The sequence below is a fragment of the Fundulus heteroclitus genome, unplaced genomic scaffold, assembly GCF_011125445.2.
Source record: "Fundulus heteroclitus isolate FHET01 unplaced genomic scaffold, MU-UCD_Fhet_4.1 scaffold_46, whole genome shotgun sequence".
In the NCBI taxonomy this organism is placed as follows: Eukaryota; Metazoa; Chordata; class Actinopteri; order Cyprinodontiformes; family Fundulidae; genus Fundulus; species Fundulus heteroclitus.
The window spans coordinates 2992110-3009403 of NW_023396879.1; the positions used below are offsets into that span (position 1 = coordinate 2992110).

The 17294-nt window shown below is 40.8% G+C and overlaps 1 protein-coding gene and 1 long non-coding RNA gene across 2 annotated transcripts in view; one reads left to right on the forward strand and one right to left on the reverse strand.

Moving 5' to 3' along the window:
* Positions 1 to 5577, forward strand: part of stx6 (syntaxin 6) — a 28932-nt gene extending 23355 nt beyond the window's left edge. Inside the window, exon 8 of the mRNA XM_036131776.1 lies at positions 5081 to 5577. Within this exon, the coding sequence (XP_035987669.1) occupies positions 5081 to 5157 (77 nt within the window). The 3' untranslated portion in view covers positions 5158 to 5577. The remainder of the gene's footprint in view (positions 1 to 5080) is intronic.
* Positions 5578 to 13357: 7780 nt separating this feature from the next.
* Positions 13358 to 15698, reverse strand: LOC118560595. The gene is made up of 3 exons (XR_004929463.1): positions 15657 to 15698; positions 14102 to 14436; positions 13358 to 14007 (listed from the first exon to the last, which is right to left on the reverse strand). It is a non-coding gene; the product is annotated as an uncharacterized LOC118560595 (long non-coding RNA).
* Positions 15699 to 17294: the final 1596 nt, after the last annotated feature.

Here is a 17294-nt window from a genome sequence, read left to right on the forward strand (position 1 = left end):
ACCATTTAGGAACATTAAATAAAAACACTACCAGACCTAAAAACAGCTTAGCCTTTGGGAAAGCTGTGAGAGCTATACACACACACACACACATATATATATATATATATATATATATATATATATATATATATATATATATATATATATATATATACACACCAGTGACATGCGGTAGGGTTCATAGCTGGTGAGGCACTGACATCATCAGAGTCAGATTTACTAATATATACACTCTACAGAGTAGACTCATTGCAAAGTGCTGATGGAGACTGATTGAGCCAAATCAAATCACCAAGAGACATGTAAAAAAATAAAACTAATTTATTTGTCATTTGATTGGTAACAGTTTATAACTTATGATGGATTTCTGCATTTGTAACACATTATAAAAATATAACCCACATTACGCACATTTCATTACAAAAACAAAACATTCATAATTATCGCTGTCTTACCTCTACTTATAAATGAAGTCCTTGCGGCGCTCTTTCTGAACAAAAATATCGGTCATTTTCCGGTAAAAGTTCTCTTTATCTTCTTCAGATTTAAAAGTCTTTCAGTCTCAGTGGAGATCACTGCCAGGGAGGAAAGCCTTCCTTCATCAGTCCTGTTCCGGCTGGATGTTTAGAGTCTTTTTAGTGCTTTACTTGTTTAGCATAACTCGCTAATAATAAAACATCCATAACTTGCTGTCACTCTACAGTTTTGGGATCAGGAGCGGTGCCCCTTGAGCGCCCCCTGCCTAGAGGCCAAGGAACTGCCGGCCTCACCTACAACCAGTTCTCTGCTGGTTATGATCGCCCAGCAGCACGAAAACATGTTATCTGCACACAGTTTGATGACCAAAACACAATTCGTAATCCACTTATATTAAATTGTGGAAAATCAGTTCATAACTGTTTGAACAATTGAATTTATGATCTAGAGACAGGAAGATGCATTCACAGAATGGAAGCCAGCGCAGTTAACATGGGATTGCGCAATCCCAGGGGAGGCCAAGCTCGCTGCGGCCTCACCGGCTTTCCATGATGACAAGTGAGGCCTGCACATCACTGATCTATCTATCTATATCTATCTATCTATCTATCTATCTATCTATCTATCTATCTATCTATCTATCTATCTATCTCTCTCTCTCTCTCTCTCTCTCTCTCTCTCTCTCTCTCTCTCTCTCTCTCTCTCTCTCTCTCTCTCTCTCTCTCTCTCTCTCTCTCTCTATATATATATATATATATATATATATATATATATATATATATATATATTTATTAGGGCTGGGCAACGATTAAAATATTTAATCGCGATTAATCGCCCTGAATAATCGCCCTGATTAATCGCGATTAATCGCATTGTATTTACAAACTCCAAGAATGAAATCAAAAGTAGTGTAAAGAGCACTTTTATTTTAATGTTCTGCTGCCATATGAACAAAAGTGTTGTAAAAAAAGAAAAAGAAGGTGATTATTCACAGGAAGCTGGCTCCTTGGTTTAATTCAGAGCTGCGTTCCTTGAAGCACAATGTTAGGAAATTGGAGAGAAAATGGCGCTCTACACACCAAGAGGAATCCTACCTAATCTGGAAGAACAGTCTATTGTTGTATAACAAGACCCTTCGCAGAGTTAGAGCAGCATATTTTTCATCATTAATTGAGGAGAATAAGAATAATCCTAGATTTCTCTTCAGTACAGTTGCCAAACTTACCCAGAGCCACAGCTCTGTCGATCCATCCATTCCCTTAGCTCTTAGCAGTAATGATTTTATGGGATTCTTCATAAATAAAATTGATTCCATTAAAAATAAAATAATAGGCATCCTCCCAAACATGATTACCTCGTCCTCAGTAAGTGAGGCAGCATTGGAGGAATCTTTAGAACCTGCGCAGTGTCTGAACTGTTTAAAAGCAGTAGAGCTTTCTGAGCTATCTAAAATTTTAGCTTCATCTAAACCTTCTACCTGTATGTTAGACACAATCCCAACCAAGTTGTTTAAGGAGGTATTCCCTCTGATCAGTGGTCCTATTTTAGACATGATTAATCTATCCTTGGTAAATGGATATGTACCACAGGCTTTTAAAGTAGCTGTTATTAAACCTTTACTTAAGAAACCATCTCTTAATCAAGATGAGTTAGTAAACTACAGACCTATATCTAATCTTCTTTTCTTATCTAAAATTCTTGAGAAAGTAGTTGCTAATCAACTATGTGAACATTTACAAAGTAATGACCTACTTGAGGAGTTTCAGTCAGGCTTCAGAGCTCATCATAGCACTGAAACAGCTCTGGTGAAGGTCACTAATGATATTCTCATGGCCTCAGATAATGGACTTGTGTCTATACTTGTCCTGTTAGATCTCAGTGCTGCATTTGATACAGTTGATCACAATATTCTCCTACAAAGACTTGAGCATACTGTAGGGATTAAGGGGAAAGCATTAGGCTGGTTTAAATCTTATCTGTCGGACAGATTCCAGTTTGTTCATGTTAATAATAAATCTTCCTCAAACTCTAGGGTCACTTGTGGAGTACCACAGGGTTCAGTCCTTGGACCAATTCTCTTTACTATATATATGCTTCCGATTGGCAAAATTATCAGACAGCATGGGATTAATTTCCACTGTTATGCTGATGATACTCAGCTATATTTATCCATAAATCCTGATGAATCCAATCAGTTACTTCGACTACAGTCATGTCTTGATGACATCAAAAGCTGGATAACTTTAAATTTCCTGCATCTAAATTCTGACAAGACCGAAGTTGTAATCTTTGGGCCAGAGTCCTCAAAAAATAAACTTCTTAACCAATCACTTAATCTGGGTGGCATTAACCTGGCCTCTGGTAATAAAGTAAAAAATCTTGGTGTTATTTTTGACCAAGACATGTCATTTAAATCCCATATTAAACAGGTTTCCAGAGTTTCCTTTTTTCACCTCCGGAATATCGCCAAAATTAGAAACATTCTGTCCAGGAGTGATGCTGAAAAACTAGTCCATGCATTTGTTACTTCAAGGCTGGACTATTGTAATTCTTTACTATCAGGAAGTCCACAAAATGCAGTTCGAAGTCTTCAGCTGATCCAAAATGCTGCAGCAAGAGTTCTGATGAAAATCAACCAGAGGGATCATATTTCTCCAATTTTAGCTTCCCTTCATTGGCTTCCTGTTAAATCAAAACTAGAATTTAAAATTCTCCTTCTAACGTATAAAGCCCTTAATAATCAAGCTCCATCATATATCAGAGCTCTGATTACCCCGTATGTTCCTAACAGAGCACTTCGCTCTCAGACTGCAGGTCTGCTGGTGGTTCCTAGAGTCTCTAAAAGTAGAATGGGAGGCAGATCCTTTAGCTATCAGGCTCCTCTCCTGTGGAACCAACTCCCAGTTTTGGTCCGTGAGGCAGACACCCTATCTATTTTTAAGACTAATCTTAAAACTTTCCTTTTTGACAAAGCTTATAGTTAGAGTGGCTCATACCCTGAGCTATCTCTATAGTTGTGCTGTGATAGGCCTAGGCTGCTGGAGGACATCAGGGTCTAATTTTCTCACTCTACTGATTTCTACTGTTCTCCAGTTTTGCATTGTATTACATTGAAATGACTGTCGTCATTTCAGCTTTTAACTTTTTGCTCTCTCTCTTTTTCTTCATAGTAGGTACACCTGGTCTGGCGTTCTGTTAACTGTGACATCATCCAGAGAAGACGGCTCACCCGCTACTACCATCTAATGTAGAACAGATTACTAGATCAATATGTGCTTCTGTGCTTTTTTGTCTCTCTTGTTGTGTCTCTGTTCTGTCTTCTGTAACCCCAGTCGGTCGAGGCAGATGACCGTTCATACTGAGCCCGGTTCTGCCGGAGGTTTTTCCTTCCCGTTAATGGGTGGTTTTTCTTCCCACTGTCGCTTCATGCTTGCTCAGTATGAGGGATTGCAGCAAAGCCATGTACAATGCAGATGACTCTTCCTGTGGCTCTACGGTTCCCCAGGAGTGAATGCTGCTTGTCGGGACTTTGATGCAATCAACTGGTTTCCTTATATAGGACATTTTTGACCAATCTGTATAATCTGACCCAATCTGTATAATATGATTGAACTTGATTTTGTAAAGTGCCTTGAGATGACATGTTTCATGATTTGGCGCTATATAAATAAAATTGAATTTAATTGAACATTTGTAGCACTTATTAGTAACACATATTTAGTGTAAAGCTCAACTTAAACATGTAAAACAAAAAATAGCAATAATAATAAATTAAAGCTTATTGCCACTGACAGGGAATTCTCTTTATGGGGAAAAAATCTACCAAAAACAGGCAATTTCTGAGGTAACAGCAGGGAGCAGCATTACCATTTTATGTTCAATAACAAAGTTTAACTTGGCAGTGGTTACAACTAACTTGTTTCTGTCATATTCGTTGCTGGAAGAACTTTAAACTGAAATGCTTGCTAACTTGATATGCTTGCATTGCTTGCGTTTATTTGACGTTAACACGCGGTTTTTTGTTGTTGCTTTCTCACGTACATATAGTGAATGGCAGGGAAAAACAGGCAAAAACACATGGATACTTTGAAACGAGAAGCGACTTCACCGACGGCGTCGATGCAGACTCCGCTCCGCTCTGCACAAAACTTGTTCCGGCCGCCAACTCACCGCCTCGCCTAAGCAAATTCCTGCGGGAAACACCGCCTTCCGCATGTCGGCTTTGTTTTTTTCCGGCCAGCACCTTTCTTACTCTGATTTCGAGGCTTGGCTGACAGCGAGGTTATTGGCGCATTATCGCCACCTACTGTTCTGATTCAAACCCCTACACCGCAGCAACAGACCTTCACAAAATAAAAGCATGTGACCAACATGCGTTAACGCCCGTTAAAGAAAATATCGCCGTTAATAGTCTAATGAGTTAACGCGAAATTAACGCGTTAACTTGCCCAGCCCTAATATATATATATATTAAATATCGTCAGATTTCTGGTTATGGTCAGAACTTTCTGACGTACCATGATTTTGGGCCCAGTGTGTGACTCCCTCTAACCTGGATGACTTGGTCTGATCCATCACTCATTGGTTGGTGTCTCCACAGATCGCCGTCAGTGGTGTGCGATTGGGGTGTTGCTCCTGATCCTGCTGGTCATCATCATCCTCTTCTTCATCCTCTGACTGAAGCCCAGCACCGACCCGAACAGCTGATCTCCACCTGATTCTGGACCCGACCCGTCTGATCCTAAATCCTCCTGCTGCAATTTCTGTTGACAGTTTGAACTTTATTTCGGAGCTCAGCGAAAGCAGAACCTTTTCAGTTTATTTTTGTTTTATTTAATAGTGTGAAAAGTTACTATTACAGCCACTTTAACCAGTATATGCGATTCAATGCAGCCTGTGACTAAATCTGATCACAGATTAGTTAGGTTTATTTAACCATGGAGAAGAGTTTGTCCAAATGATTTCATCCGTACAGAAACTTTCATCCCCACACGGTCAGCCGAGGAGGAGGAGGAGGAGGAGGAGGAAGCAGCTTGATCTGGTTCTGAGCCCAAACGCCTCTCTTATTTCCTCCTGGGGCTAAATTCCAGGAAACTGGTTTAGTTAGTGCGTATGAGGGGAAGATGGAGCGGGAGATGGACAGGCGGATTGGTGCAGCGTCTGCTGTGAAGCGGGCGCTGTACCGATCCGTTGTGGTGAAGAGAGAGCTGAGCCAAAAGGCCAAGCTCTCGATTTACCGGTCGATCTACGTTCCTACCCTCATCTATGGTCACGAGCTTTGGGTCGTGACCGAAAGAACGAGATCCCGGATACAAGCGGCTGAAATGAGTTTTCTCCGTAGTGTGTCTGGGCTCTCCCTTAGAGATAGGGTGAGGAGCTCAGTCATCCGGGGAGGACTCAGAGTAGAGCCGCTGCTCCTCCACGTCCAGAGGAGCCAGTTGAGGTGGCTCGGGCATCTGGTCAGGATGCCTCCTGGACGCCTCCCTGGAGAGGTGTTCCGGGCACGTCCCACCGGGAGGAGGCCCAGGGGAAGACCCAGGACACGCTGGAGGGACTATGTCTCTCTGCTGGGAACGCCTTGGGATTCCTCCTGAGGAGCTGGCCCAAGTGGCTGGGGAGAGGGACGTCTGGGCCTCCCTACTGAAGCTGCTGCCCCCGCGACCCGACCCCGGATAAGCAGAAGACAACGGACGGACAACGGATGGTTTAGTTAGTGGTATGTTTTAACTATCACTGGTTATTAGGATGTAACCGATTTAAGAAAACACTAAGTTATGTTGGTTTGTGTTTTTTAATCTTTCTTTTGTCTAAAACTTTGAGTTTTTTAACATTTGTATTTCCTGTTTATTTGAACACACTGACCTGTGAACTCATAGAGGATTTCATTTATTTAGGGCTTTGATTTCACCTTCACACTCCTTGCTGCTCTTTCACAAAAACAGCCTCTGGCACCATAAACGCTCAGGAAGGCCTTCCTTCACAAGGCTCTGTTGAAGCAGCTTCTGACAGACTCTTATTGTGAAGCAGCAACAGGAAGTCTGATTAAGCGGTTATCCATTTTATTTGAACAGGTGAAACAGCAGTCATGGCTTTCCACATTATCATGGCAGCAGTTTGATCATGTGACATTTTCAAACAATGGAACATTTCATTTTTGACTGAAGCAGAAAAAGTGTTTGTCTCAATTAAAGCATCGTCTTGTCTGTAAGGAAACTTCAGTATTTATTAAAGTTCTTTATTTTAGTAATGTTCTTCTGAGCACTCTCAGGTTAGAACCTCCAGCTGCTGCAGCTTTTTCAGCTACCGACACCCGGACCCAAAGCCAGAGACATTCAGCCAGCAGTTCATTCTCCACCCAAACCTGGAGGCTCTTTAACTGCTATTAACACCAAGTGGTTTCTGTGGTTGCTGGTTAAACTCCTGTTTCAGAGCATTCCACCAATCCCATGAAGCATGTGCTTTCAGTGGGCGTAGACAGAAATGCAGCTTCCAGTGGCAGGGACTGTGTGCATGATCCGTCTAGCTCAGGGTTAACATTGGCTGGAGTCTGCACAGAATATGGAGCTGCTGAGTTATTCATGCTTTTCATGTAGTAGAGCCTCGAGCTTTTATATAGGGCAGTTCCACGTAGCTACAGTATGCTGCATGTGGGGGTTAGTAATAACTTGTTTGCAGGTATAAAGGTAGGCCTGTCCAGGAGGGAGTCTGGTATCCGCCCATGTCAGTGCTACTCTGCTGTTATTGCCATGGACAAATAAGATGTGCTCGGATTCATGCGTGTGCAAACCTTCATACGCCTGACTGTTTTTGATTGGTGGCTTTTTCTGGACCTCCTTCCTGTTTTAGTTAGAGATCCGGTCTTTGAGCACGAGGGCCCTGCTTTACAGGTCCTTCGTCTTCCCACCACTACCCTCACACCCAGCTGAACCCTGAGAGCCTGTGGCTCTAACAGCGATACAGAACCAGCAGAGCAGATGCTTCATTACAGCTGCAGCCTCTAGGTCTCACAGATGAGACAACTTTACTTGTATATAGGGTAGTTCACTGCTTTTGTTTTCATCCGGGGTTTTGGCACAATGCGCGCCGGACTGGAAGGCAAAAGGCGAACACAATGGCGGACGCAAACAGAGAAACTGACGAGTTCTCCACGTATTTTTCTTCTTTAGATAACGTATCACAAGATGGTTTTAAGAGTAAGTTGATGGTTGATGGTATCAGATTGCCAGATCCACACAGCAAAAGCCTGAAGGGACGGAGCGAGTCTGTGAAATCCTGGTCAAGTGTTCCGTACCGCGACATATACAGCTGCTTTATAAACACGCAGGCCAGTACGGACAAGAGAGCACGGAAGCCCCTGAAACCACTGGACGGCTACAATTATTTTATATCAGGAAAAAGGCTCCAGCAACGCCCGCGACGCCATGAGGGATTAAGAGGGTCAGAAAATGGATGGATGGATGTTCAGACATGTTTGTGTAACAGCAGAAAGCGGAGTCGGACACAGACCGCGTCTCAGCAGGCCCGGTAGGTTAAAAAAAAACATTGTTCACTACGGATTATTTTGGTGTTTTTGTCTTGTTAAAATGGGCGGAGGTGTCGGCGACATTGCAGCGTAAACACAGAAGTACTAGCGCGCGTGAACGGGGGCGTAATGGAGCCGCTGTCTGGAGCAGCAGCCGCTTCTCCGGCCCGTAGAGCGATCGCCACCTCCCCTCCGCCGCTATTTAAGTAGAACAATGACTAGAGCAGAATTAAGTTGTATTTACCGGAGATGAAGTGTAGACTGCAAATTCTGTCGTAGTATGATGGCTCCCCCAGTCCATTGGGAGTGTCTGCCTGCGCTCTTTTCATTGAAAATATCCATTTCTTTCTTCGTCCTTCCTCCTTCGGTAAACGACAGAAACGTACATCCAACGATTTGGAATGCCTCTCTGTGCAACCGGGAGCACAAGAAGTCGTAGGCATTGTTTAGATTCCAAAAATAAACGAACTAAAAGTACGCTCTAAATCACCCGTTTTGTCATGTAGTAGATGAGAACAGTTCTGTTTTTTGCCTACCAGCGGGACCCGGATGTAGCGCTGACGTCACGCGTGAACTACCCTATTTAGAAGAAGCAACAGCTTCTTTTCTAAAGTTGCCTAAAGTCACTCATCTGATACCAATAATCAGACTCAGATCCCGTCTCACACAAACACAAGATCAATGTGAGAGAACCAATGGAATCGCTCCATGAAAAAAGACTGAAACCCACTAAGCAAACCACCACACTGTAATACAGACAGGACTTCTTACCATCACAAATTACCACAGAGTTAAGAAAAAGGAAAATTATTTGGCTGGATCAAGTCTTTGGCCTGGAGGGCCGGTCCGGTCTCATGTGAGAGAAAATGTGATTTTTTTTAATATTTCTTTTTGGTGTTTCCATGATAACTGAATATTGATGTACCCGCTCACTTCCTGTACCAGAAATTAGACCAGACCAAACTTCAGCTACTGGAGCTGAGAAGCTTCATTTTTATTAACTTGTTGCTTCTCTACCACACTACAGCATGGGTTCCAGTGGCGGCTGGTGAAAAAAAAATCTTGGTGGAGCTGGCCAATAGATTTCCCTGCCTAACCCAGTACATGCATTTAAATTAAAAGTCTGAAAATTACTACGATTCCACAGTAAGCATTTAATTAATAAAAAACATTGTTATTTTGGAGGTTTTCTCTTACTAATCCTTTTCACAGACTCATGTCAGAGGGTTTGCGTACATTGTACATGTACGTATATTATTACGAAACGAACGTTTACGTCTTGACTTAAATATATATCCTATTTTTTTATTTATATAATGATTTAAGTAGAACAATGACTAGTGCAAAATTAAGTTGTATTTCCCGGAGATGAAGTGTAGACTGTAAATTCTGTCGTGGTATAATGGCTGCCACAGTCCATTGGGATTGTCTGCCTGCGTCCTTTTCATTGAAATTATCTATTTCTTTCTTCTTTCTTCAGTAAACGACAGAAACGTACATCTGACGATTTGGAATGCCTCTGTGTGCAACCGGGAGCACAAGTCGTAGGCATTCTTTAGATTCCAAAAATAAACTAAAAGTACGCTCTAATTCACCCGTTTTGTCACGCTGGTAAGCGAAAACAGTGCTGTGTTTGCCGACCACCGTTACCCGGATGTAGCGCGGATGTAGCTCGTGACGTCACGCGTGAAGTGCACCTATCACTGTGCAGCTAGGGCTACGACTCCAGGCGCCCCAAACCCATTCATTTTGGCTATGCTGATTGGCCAAATATTTATAAATCTTCTCTAGCAACAGTATACGATTGGTTATTTCGCTACACTTGTAGGGCTCCTTGAGTCACAGCCCCACTAGTGTAGAAGAAGAGAAATGATGTGTTCTGTTGGTAGAAATGCACTATGAAATGAGAGTCAATTGATAGTCTATTAGTAGGAGTGTTTTAATAATTCTTATCACATGTAGCCACGCACTATTAAGTAAAAACTGACATTAATAATACTTTTAAAATCTATTTATATTTTGACTTCTCCCCTCCACATCTAGGGAGGGCAGCGCCCGAGCGCCCCCTATGGGCCAGCCGCCACTGACGGGTTCCCAAAGTAGGGATCGGGACCCCTGAACGGGTCGCAAGACACCGAGTTGGCCGTCGTGAAATGATTTTCAGAATCATGTGGATGTGATCCCTGAGGCATGTGAAGGACCAAAAGGGACAAAATCAATCAATCAGTATATCTTGAAATAAATGTCTCAGTAAATGATGTACAGTAATATATTTTTTAATCATTTTTAGAAAAAAAATTATATAAACATACACATTATTTGATTAAATAAGTTTTCACGTTTATGTTAAAGTTTTTTTTCTGTCAAAAAAAGCCAAAATTTGTTGACCATGATATTTAATATATATTGATATTTAAAAGCAATAGAAGGATCAAACATTAAAGGGGTTGAAAACCTTTTTAAGCACTTTTTGAACCATCAATCCCGAGCTTTCTTCCTAATGATTTGATTTTTTCCTGATCTTCTGGTGTCTAAATGCATCCTGAGTCCTGAGTTAACCTCATGGAGTCAACGCCGTCAGCTGGTCTGTATGGGGCTAAAATAGTAGCTTTAACATTTGCAAATGTGTGTGGAGAGTTGTGTGTCTGTATCTCGATTTGTGCGTGTGCAGTGGGATTTGTAAATGTGTGAGAAGATTTGAGTGTCTGTACAACAATCTGCAAATGTGTAAAACTACTTGTGTGTAATCCGTTTTGCAAATGTGTAAAAAATCCACAAATCTGTATTCAGATCTGCAAATGTGTACAGAGATTTGCAAATGTGTAAAAAATCCACAAACCTGTATTCAGATCTGCAAATGTGTACTGAGATTTGCAAATGTGTAAAAAAATCCACAAATCTGTATTCAGATCTGCAAATGTGTGCAGAGATTTGCAAATGTGTAAAAAAATCCACAAATCTGTATTCAGATCTGCAAATGTGTACAGAGATTTGCAAATGTGTAAAAAATCCACAAATCTGTATTCAGATCTGCAAATGTGTACAGAGATTTGCAAATGTGTAAAAAATCCACAAATCTGTATTCAGATCTGCAAATGTGTACTGAGATTCGCAAATGTGTAGATCAATCTGTAAGCACACACAGAGACACATGTGTCTGAAGTGTTTTTGCTTCAAGACCCAGAAATACAGACAAATCATTGGTTACAAGTCAAGCGGTTTTTCGGTTGGCTCTCTTTACACACGTGATTTTTGCTACTGTTCTGCCGCGTGAGATGCACAAATGCGTGGAAGGATTTGTATGCGTATCTTTTCGATTTGTGTCCCCTTGCGCAGACTCACAGGCTCAAAGGCTCACATACTGCCCTGAGCGCAGGCTCACAGGCACACAGGCTGCCTCTTCCGGCTGTGGGAGGTCACGTGACTTTCAAGGATTTTACCAAAGCGTTTTGCTTCCAGACGGCTGATAAGGCAACTTGTTATAACTATATAACTTTCTCCCTTTAACGGCAAAGGTTTCTTGTTTTAATGAGAGACTTATCTTGCTAAAACCAGATAATTGTCTCCTCATAACAACGCAACATAACCCGGCATCAGCTCGCGGGATATTTGAGTGTCATGGAGAAGAGGAGAGACGGAGGGGCGCCTTTTATTTCTTTTTAAAAAGTCGTCATTTGTCGGAGGAATGTATTTCTGCACTGAGGAGTGACAAGGTAAGTCGTGCATATACAGCAAGTCCTCTACTTGAAATTTTATCAATTCGGCAGTTATTTATATTTAACAACTATGCTATGGAAACACAAGTTGCAGCCCTGTAGTACAGTCTCTGGCTCTGTTTACACGGTGAAAACAGGTTTGCGTTGCCTTTGTACTCTCCATTTACACACTACAAGGTTTAACTGTTGCTTAGGGGGGGCTTTCAGCTATAGCTGTGGGTTTATTTACAACAGTTTGCAGCCGAAACAGTCCTCCGCCAGCCGCTGTTTTCTTCTTCTGGGCAATTTGACCCGGAGCTTCAAAAATCACAGCGCTACTAGTGGTGCGTCATGGGAATTACACCGTTTAAGTACTCTAAACAGGGCCTGTGACTGCAAAAGTTCTTCATGGATGTTAATGAGATAGGCTGACAAAAAGATATAGAGATACGGATAAGCAGCTTAATTTTTTTTAAAACATGTCATGCATACAATCATAAATTCTGCTGTAAAGATTAATAATCGTGTGCTTAAAAGAGTCTTTTTAGTTTATTTCTTTTTTTATATTAACCATAATTTCATTGTGCTTGTAGACATATCAGCTATAGCAAGCATGGATGATGAGAGCTTGGTCATCTACATTCCCACCTATGCTGACAGAATTGCCACCTGGAGATTTTGCTTCGAGTTCCAAGGGAAAGGTGAAAGAGGTGTCCTTCGACAGACATTGCTTGAAAAACTCTTTTCATGCAAATCTTCATGGAAAAAGTCCAATTTGATCTAAAATGTTTTTGGTTACAGGTAATACCACTATGTAATATATTTCAAAAGAAAGTTTACCATTTGACTCAAAATGGTCATGTTTTCAGGAACATATGGAAGTGAGCCACAATAGAGTCAGTTAGCTTTTGTTTTTACTGACAAAGATATAGAGCAAAAATACTGATTAAAAAGATTACTCCAACAACATTGTGAAATACAAGTTTTGAAGTCAAATTATTGCTGTTGCTATAAAGCTTCTTTAAGGTTAAAATTCTGAAGCATGTGTTTAAACTGTACTGATTTTCCTTTTCTTTCCATAGGGCATTATTTTTCTTTTATATTCTTCAAAGTTGATTGTAAAATTGATAAATACTTTGAGTGCAATAGTGCCCAGATTTCTAACAAAGACTTTTGTCTGTTGTATGTAAAAGGATTTTCTCATGTTCATTTTTGAGATCCATGTATTGATCTTTTTAATACTCATAGATCATGTTCTAGTTTGGTCATCTTCTGGAGGTAGAAAACTTCCTTTCAAAAGGATCTTTCAGAGCACTTGTTAAAGGTACTTTTAATGTATGTTCTTCTGTGAGTTGATGTAACATTGGAGTATAATGTTATGTTTCTAAGGAAAGAATGAGTTGGTTTGATCACAAACCATAACACTTTATTTTGTAATGGGTTTTTACCAAAGATTCATTAAAGGTTTTCATATATCATTCGACCATATCGTCATTGTCAAACAGTACATAACTTGGGTCTCAGTGTTCAGTAACAGAGAACTATAAGTCTTGCTGTTATAAATATAAAAAGTATGTCTTGAATATGAGGAGCAGTGGAGGGGTTTACAGAACATGTCATTTAAACATTTTGTCCTACATGACAGATTACAAGGCAAATGTGAAGTTAGATTTCTTGTTATTGTCCTAATATATGTAGCAGCATATATTTGCTGTCAAACACAACAAGAATCACAGAAAATATAAAACCTAGCAGCAAAATTCAAAAAGTTATGTACATCATGATGAAACCTTTAAGTACATGGGAATCGAAGAAAACAGAGGTCTGTTTTTTTCCCCTCCATCTGTATTTCTTTGACTGCCTGTCCTTTATGGGTTGTGGGGTCTGCAGCTGCCTAATTCTGACTGTGTGGGAAAGTGACAGGTTCATTCTGGACAGGCTCACAAGGTCATTTGCTCCACAAACTCTTTTTTTACAAGAAAATATCACACGTGTCACAGGTTTGTGCGTATATAAGCTCTTAAAAATAAGCATAACTCAATTGTTTCATCATGTGTGGACGGTGCATGAAGAAAGTTCTCTGTCATCAGAAGGTATGATACTTCGAACTGTCTCATCACGTGTGAACGGTCCTCTGAAGACGTTGGACTGTGCAAGTTTCCGCCGCTTGCTCAGAAACCTGTTTGAGATTGTCTTGTTCACCAAAAAGCCGTGGAAGGGTATACATCATGTAGGACCGGCAACTTGGAACAATAGTATCTCTAATCTTACGAATTATGTTCCATAAGTGAACCACTTTAAGAGTTCTTCCTGAAAGACAAGAAAATAAACAAGTTCTTAAAGTACATACTCCATATTTAAAAGCATATATCATATAGTATTTATCTTTTACATTCAAACATACCTCAGTGATATTTAAACAGGTGAGCAGAATTGGCTGCTTATCCAAGAAGTCACCAGTAAAGTAATCTGTATTCTTCAGTTTTTGAAAAAGGTTCATCCAGTACTGGCTGTTGATGTGCTGGCTGTGGGTGCTGGATCCCACAATGAAGTAGTTTTCAGGATAGCTGTCATCAAGACGCAAAAATCTTTGAATGTCTTTCATTGTACCATTCTCTGTCTCCATGTCGATATGAATTCTGGCTGTGGTACCCCCTCTTTTCTCAACCTCTGAAACAAAATATCCAGCAGTAACTTTTGGACAGCACCATCCATGTATTCAGCTTTAGAGATGCCAACCTGTAAACACAGCAGAGATTTTGTTATCGTTCTTTCAAGTTTTTTATTTTAAACAAAAGGTAAAAATAACAATTAATTTACTCTTTCTAAAAATTGAGCACCTTAGTTATGCTAAATGTGAGAAGCTAAATATTCCAAATTCAAAGTTTTGTGTCAGATCAAATGCACAGGCATTCTAAGATGCAAAAGAGAACATTCATGATTTTCTGGCTGTATTTTTAATGTAGCTATCTTAATCCTGGTCCTCCTTGATGTTTTTGTTTATGGGAATTTTAAAAAGTACTTTTACAGAATTCCCATCAGAAGGAGAATAGCTACTGTTTAAAATTGTGATTAAAGGTTAGACTGGATCAATGTTTAATTGCTCAAACCTAGACTGCAATGCAACAATGTTGTTGATTAAGATTTGTTTTCTTTTCTGAGTAAGTTTAAAAAGACATCAGAAAAAACAAATGCAACAACTAATAAACTGAGAACAGTTGTGCCTTCCTGCCAGGTGCTTTTATTGATAAATTCTGATATTAACTTTTGAATTTGCAGCAATAATAATCGATTATCAGTTTTTGCTTTTCTCCTTATTAAAGCATAAAGCAGTAGTTGACTGGGTTTATTAATGGATCTGATATAAATAGCTGTCCTTTACTGGCTTGTGAATAGTCACATTAGAAAGCTCTGTATTCATCACTTTGTTTTGACACAATAAAATATGGATAAATGTAGCTTTATCTAGCCTCACTTTTATTGTGTAGAATACACATACTTTTAATTAGCCTTACGAGTGTCGAATTAAAATTTATTTTAATTACATTTAATTCAAATACATAAAGGCATAGGTACTTTTGCAGTCACAGGCCCTGTTTACAGAGTACTTAAACGGTGTAATTCCCATGACGCACCACTAGTAGCGCTGTGATTTTTGAAGCTCCGGGTCAAATTGCCCAGAAGAAGAAAACAGCGGCTGGCGGAGGACTGTTTCGGCTGCAAACTGTTGTAAATAAACCCACAGCTATAGCTGAAAGCCCCCCCTAAGCAACAGTTAAACCTTGTAGTGTGTAAATGGAGAGTACAAAGGCAACGCAAACCTGTTTTCACCGTGTAAACAGAGCCAGAGACTGTACTACAGGGCTGCAACTTGTTTCCATAGCATAGTTGTTAAATATAAATAACTGCCGAATTGATAAAATTTCAAGTAGAGGACTTGCTGTATATGCACGACTTACCTTGTCACTCCTCAGTGCAGAAATACATTCCTCCGACAAATGACGACTTTTTAAAAAGAAATAAAAGGCGCCCCTCCGTCTCTCCTCTTCTCCATGACACTCAAATATCCCGCGAGCTGATGCCGGGTTATGTTGCGTTGTTATGAGGAGACAATTATCTGGTTTTAGCAAGATAAGTCTCTCATTAAAACAAGAAACCTTTGCCGTTAAAGGGAGAAAGTTATATAGTTATAACAAGTTGCCTTATCAGCCGTCTGGAAGCAAAACGCTTTGGTAAAATCCTTGAAAGTCACGTGACCTCCCACAGCCGGAAGAGGCAGCCTGTGTGCCTGTGAGCCTGCGCTCAGGGCAGTATGTGAGCCTTTGAGCCTGTGAGTCTGCGCAAGGGGACACAAATCGAAAAGATACGCATACAAATCCTTCCACGCATTTGTGCATCTCACGCGGCAGAACAGTAGCAAAAATCACGTGTGTAAAGAGAGCCAACCGAAAAACCGCTTGACTTGTAACCAATGATTTGTCTGTATTTCTGGGTCTTGAAGCAAAAACACTTCAGACACATGTGTCTCTGTGTGTGCTTACAGATTGATCTACACATTTGCGAATCTCAGTACACATTTGCAGATCTGAATACAGATTTGTGGATTTTTTACACATTTGCAAATCTCTGTACACATTTGCAGATCTGAATACAGATTTGTGGATTTTTTACACATTTGCGAATCTCAGTACACATTTGCAGATCTGAATACAGATTTGTGGATTTTTTACACATTTGCAAATCTCTGTACACATTTGCGGTAAGGCGTATTGTATCACTTCCTGTTTTCACTGCGTGAGCAACGGTTTGTTGCTCCAGATTCTCTCGCTTTTATCTTTAATCTCTTTGCTGTAACATCTGTTTCTAACACATAAGCACTTTTAAAACATTTTCTGTTGCTGCACATCACGCTTGGGAACTCCTCGTGTTTCACGGTTTGCTCTCTTGGCGTGGTAGAAGGGCGCTAGCCTAGCTTTAGCCTAGCCTAGCCTTAGCTCCACAATGGCTTCCTCTCCTACTATTACTTCAGCTTCTCCGTCTCTGACTAAGTCTCCCCTTATCTCCTGCTCTCTGTGTCAGATGTTTAGCTATTCCTCTGCCTCCTTTAGTGATAATGGTACTTGTAATAAATGTAGTGTTTTTGTAGCTTTGGAGGCGAGGGTGTCAGAATTAGAGTCCCGGCTCCGTGCTATGGAAAGACCAGCTGATAGCCGCCCCTCTGCTAGCGCGGAGCCACATAGACCTAGCGTTAGTTCACTTAGTGGTCCTCCAGAAGCACCCGAGCAGCCGGGTAAGCAGGCCGGCTGGGTGACAGTTCGTAGGAAGCATAGCTCTAGATTTCAGCCCCCAGTTCACCACCGACCCGTCTGCGTTTCTAATAAATTTTCCCCACTCAGCGACACACCCGCTGAGAAGCCGATCCTGGTTATTGGGAGCTCAATAGTCAGAAACGTGGCACTAGAGACACCAGGGACCATAGTTAAATGCCTGCCAGGGGCCAGAACGGGCGACATAGAATCTTACCTAAAACTGCTGGCTAAGGATAAGCGTAAATACAGTAAGATTGTTATTCACGCTGGCGGTAATGACACCCGATC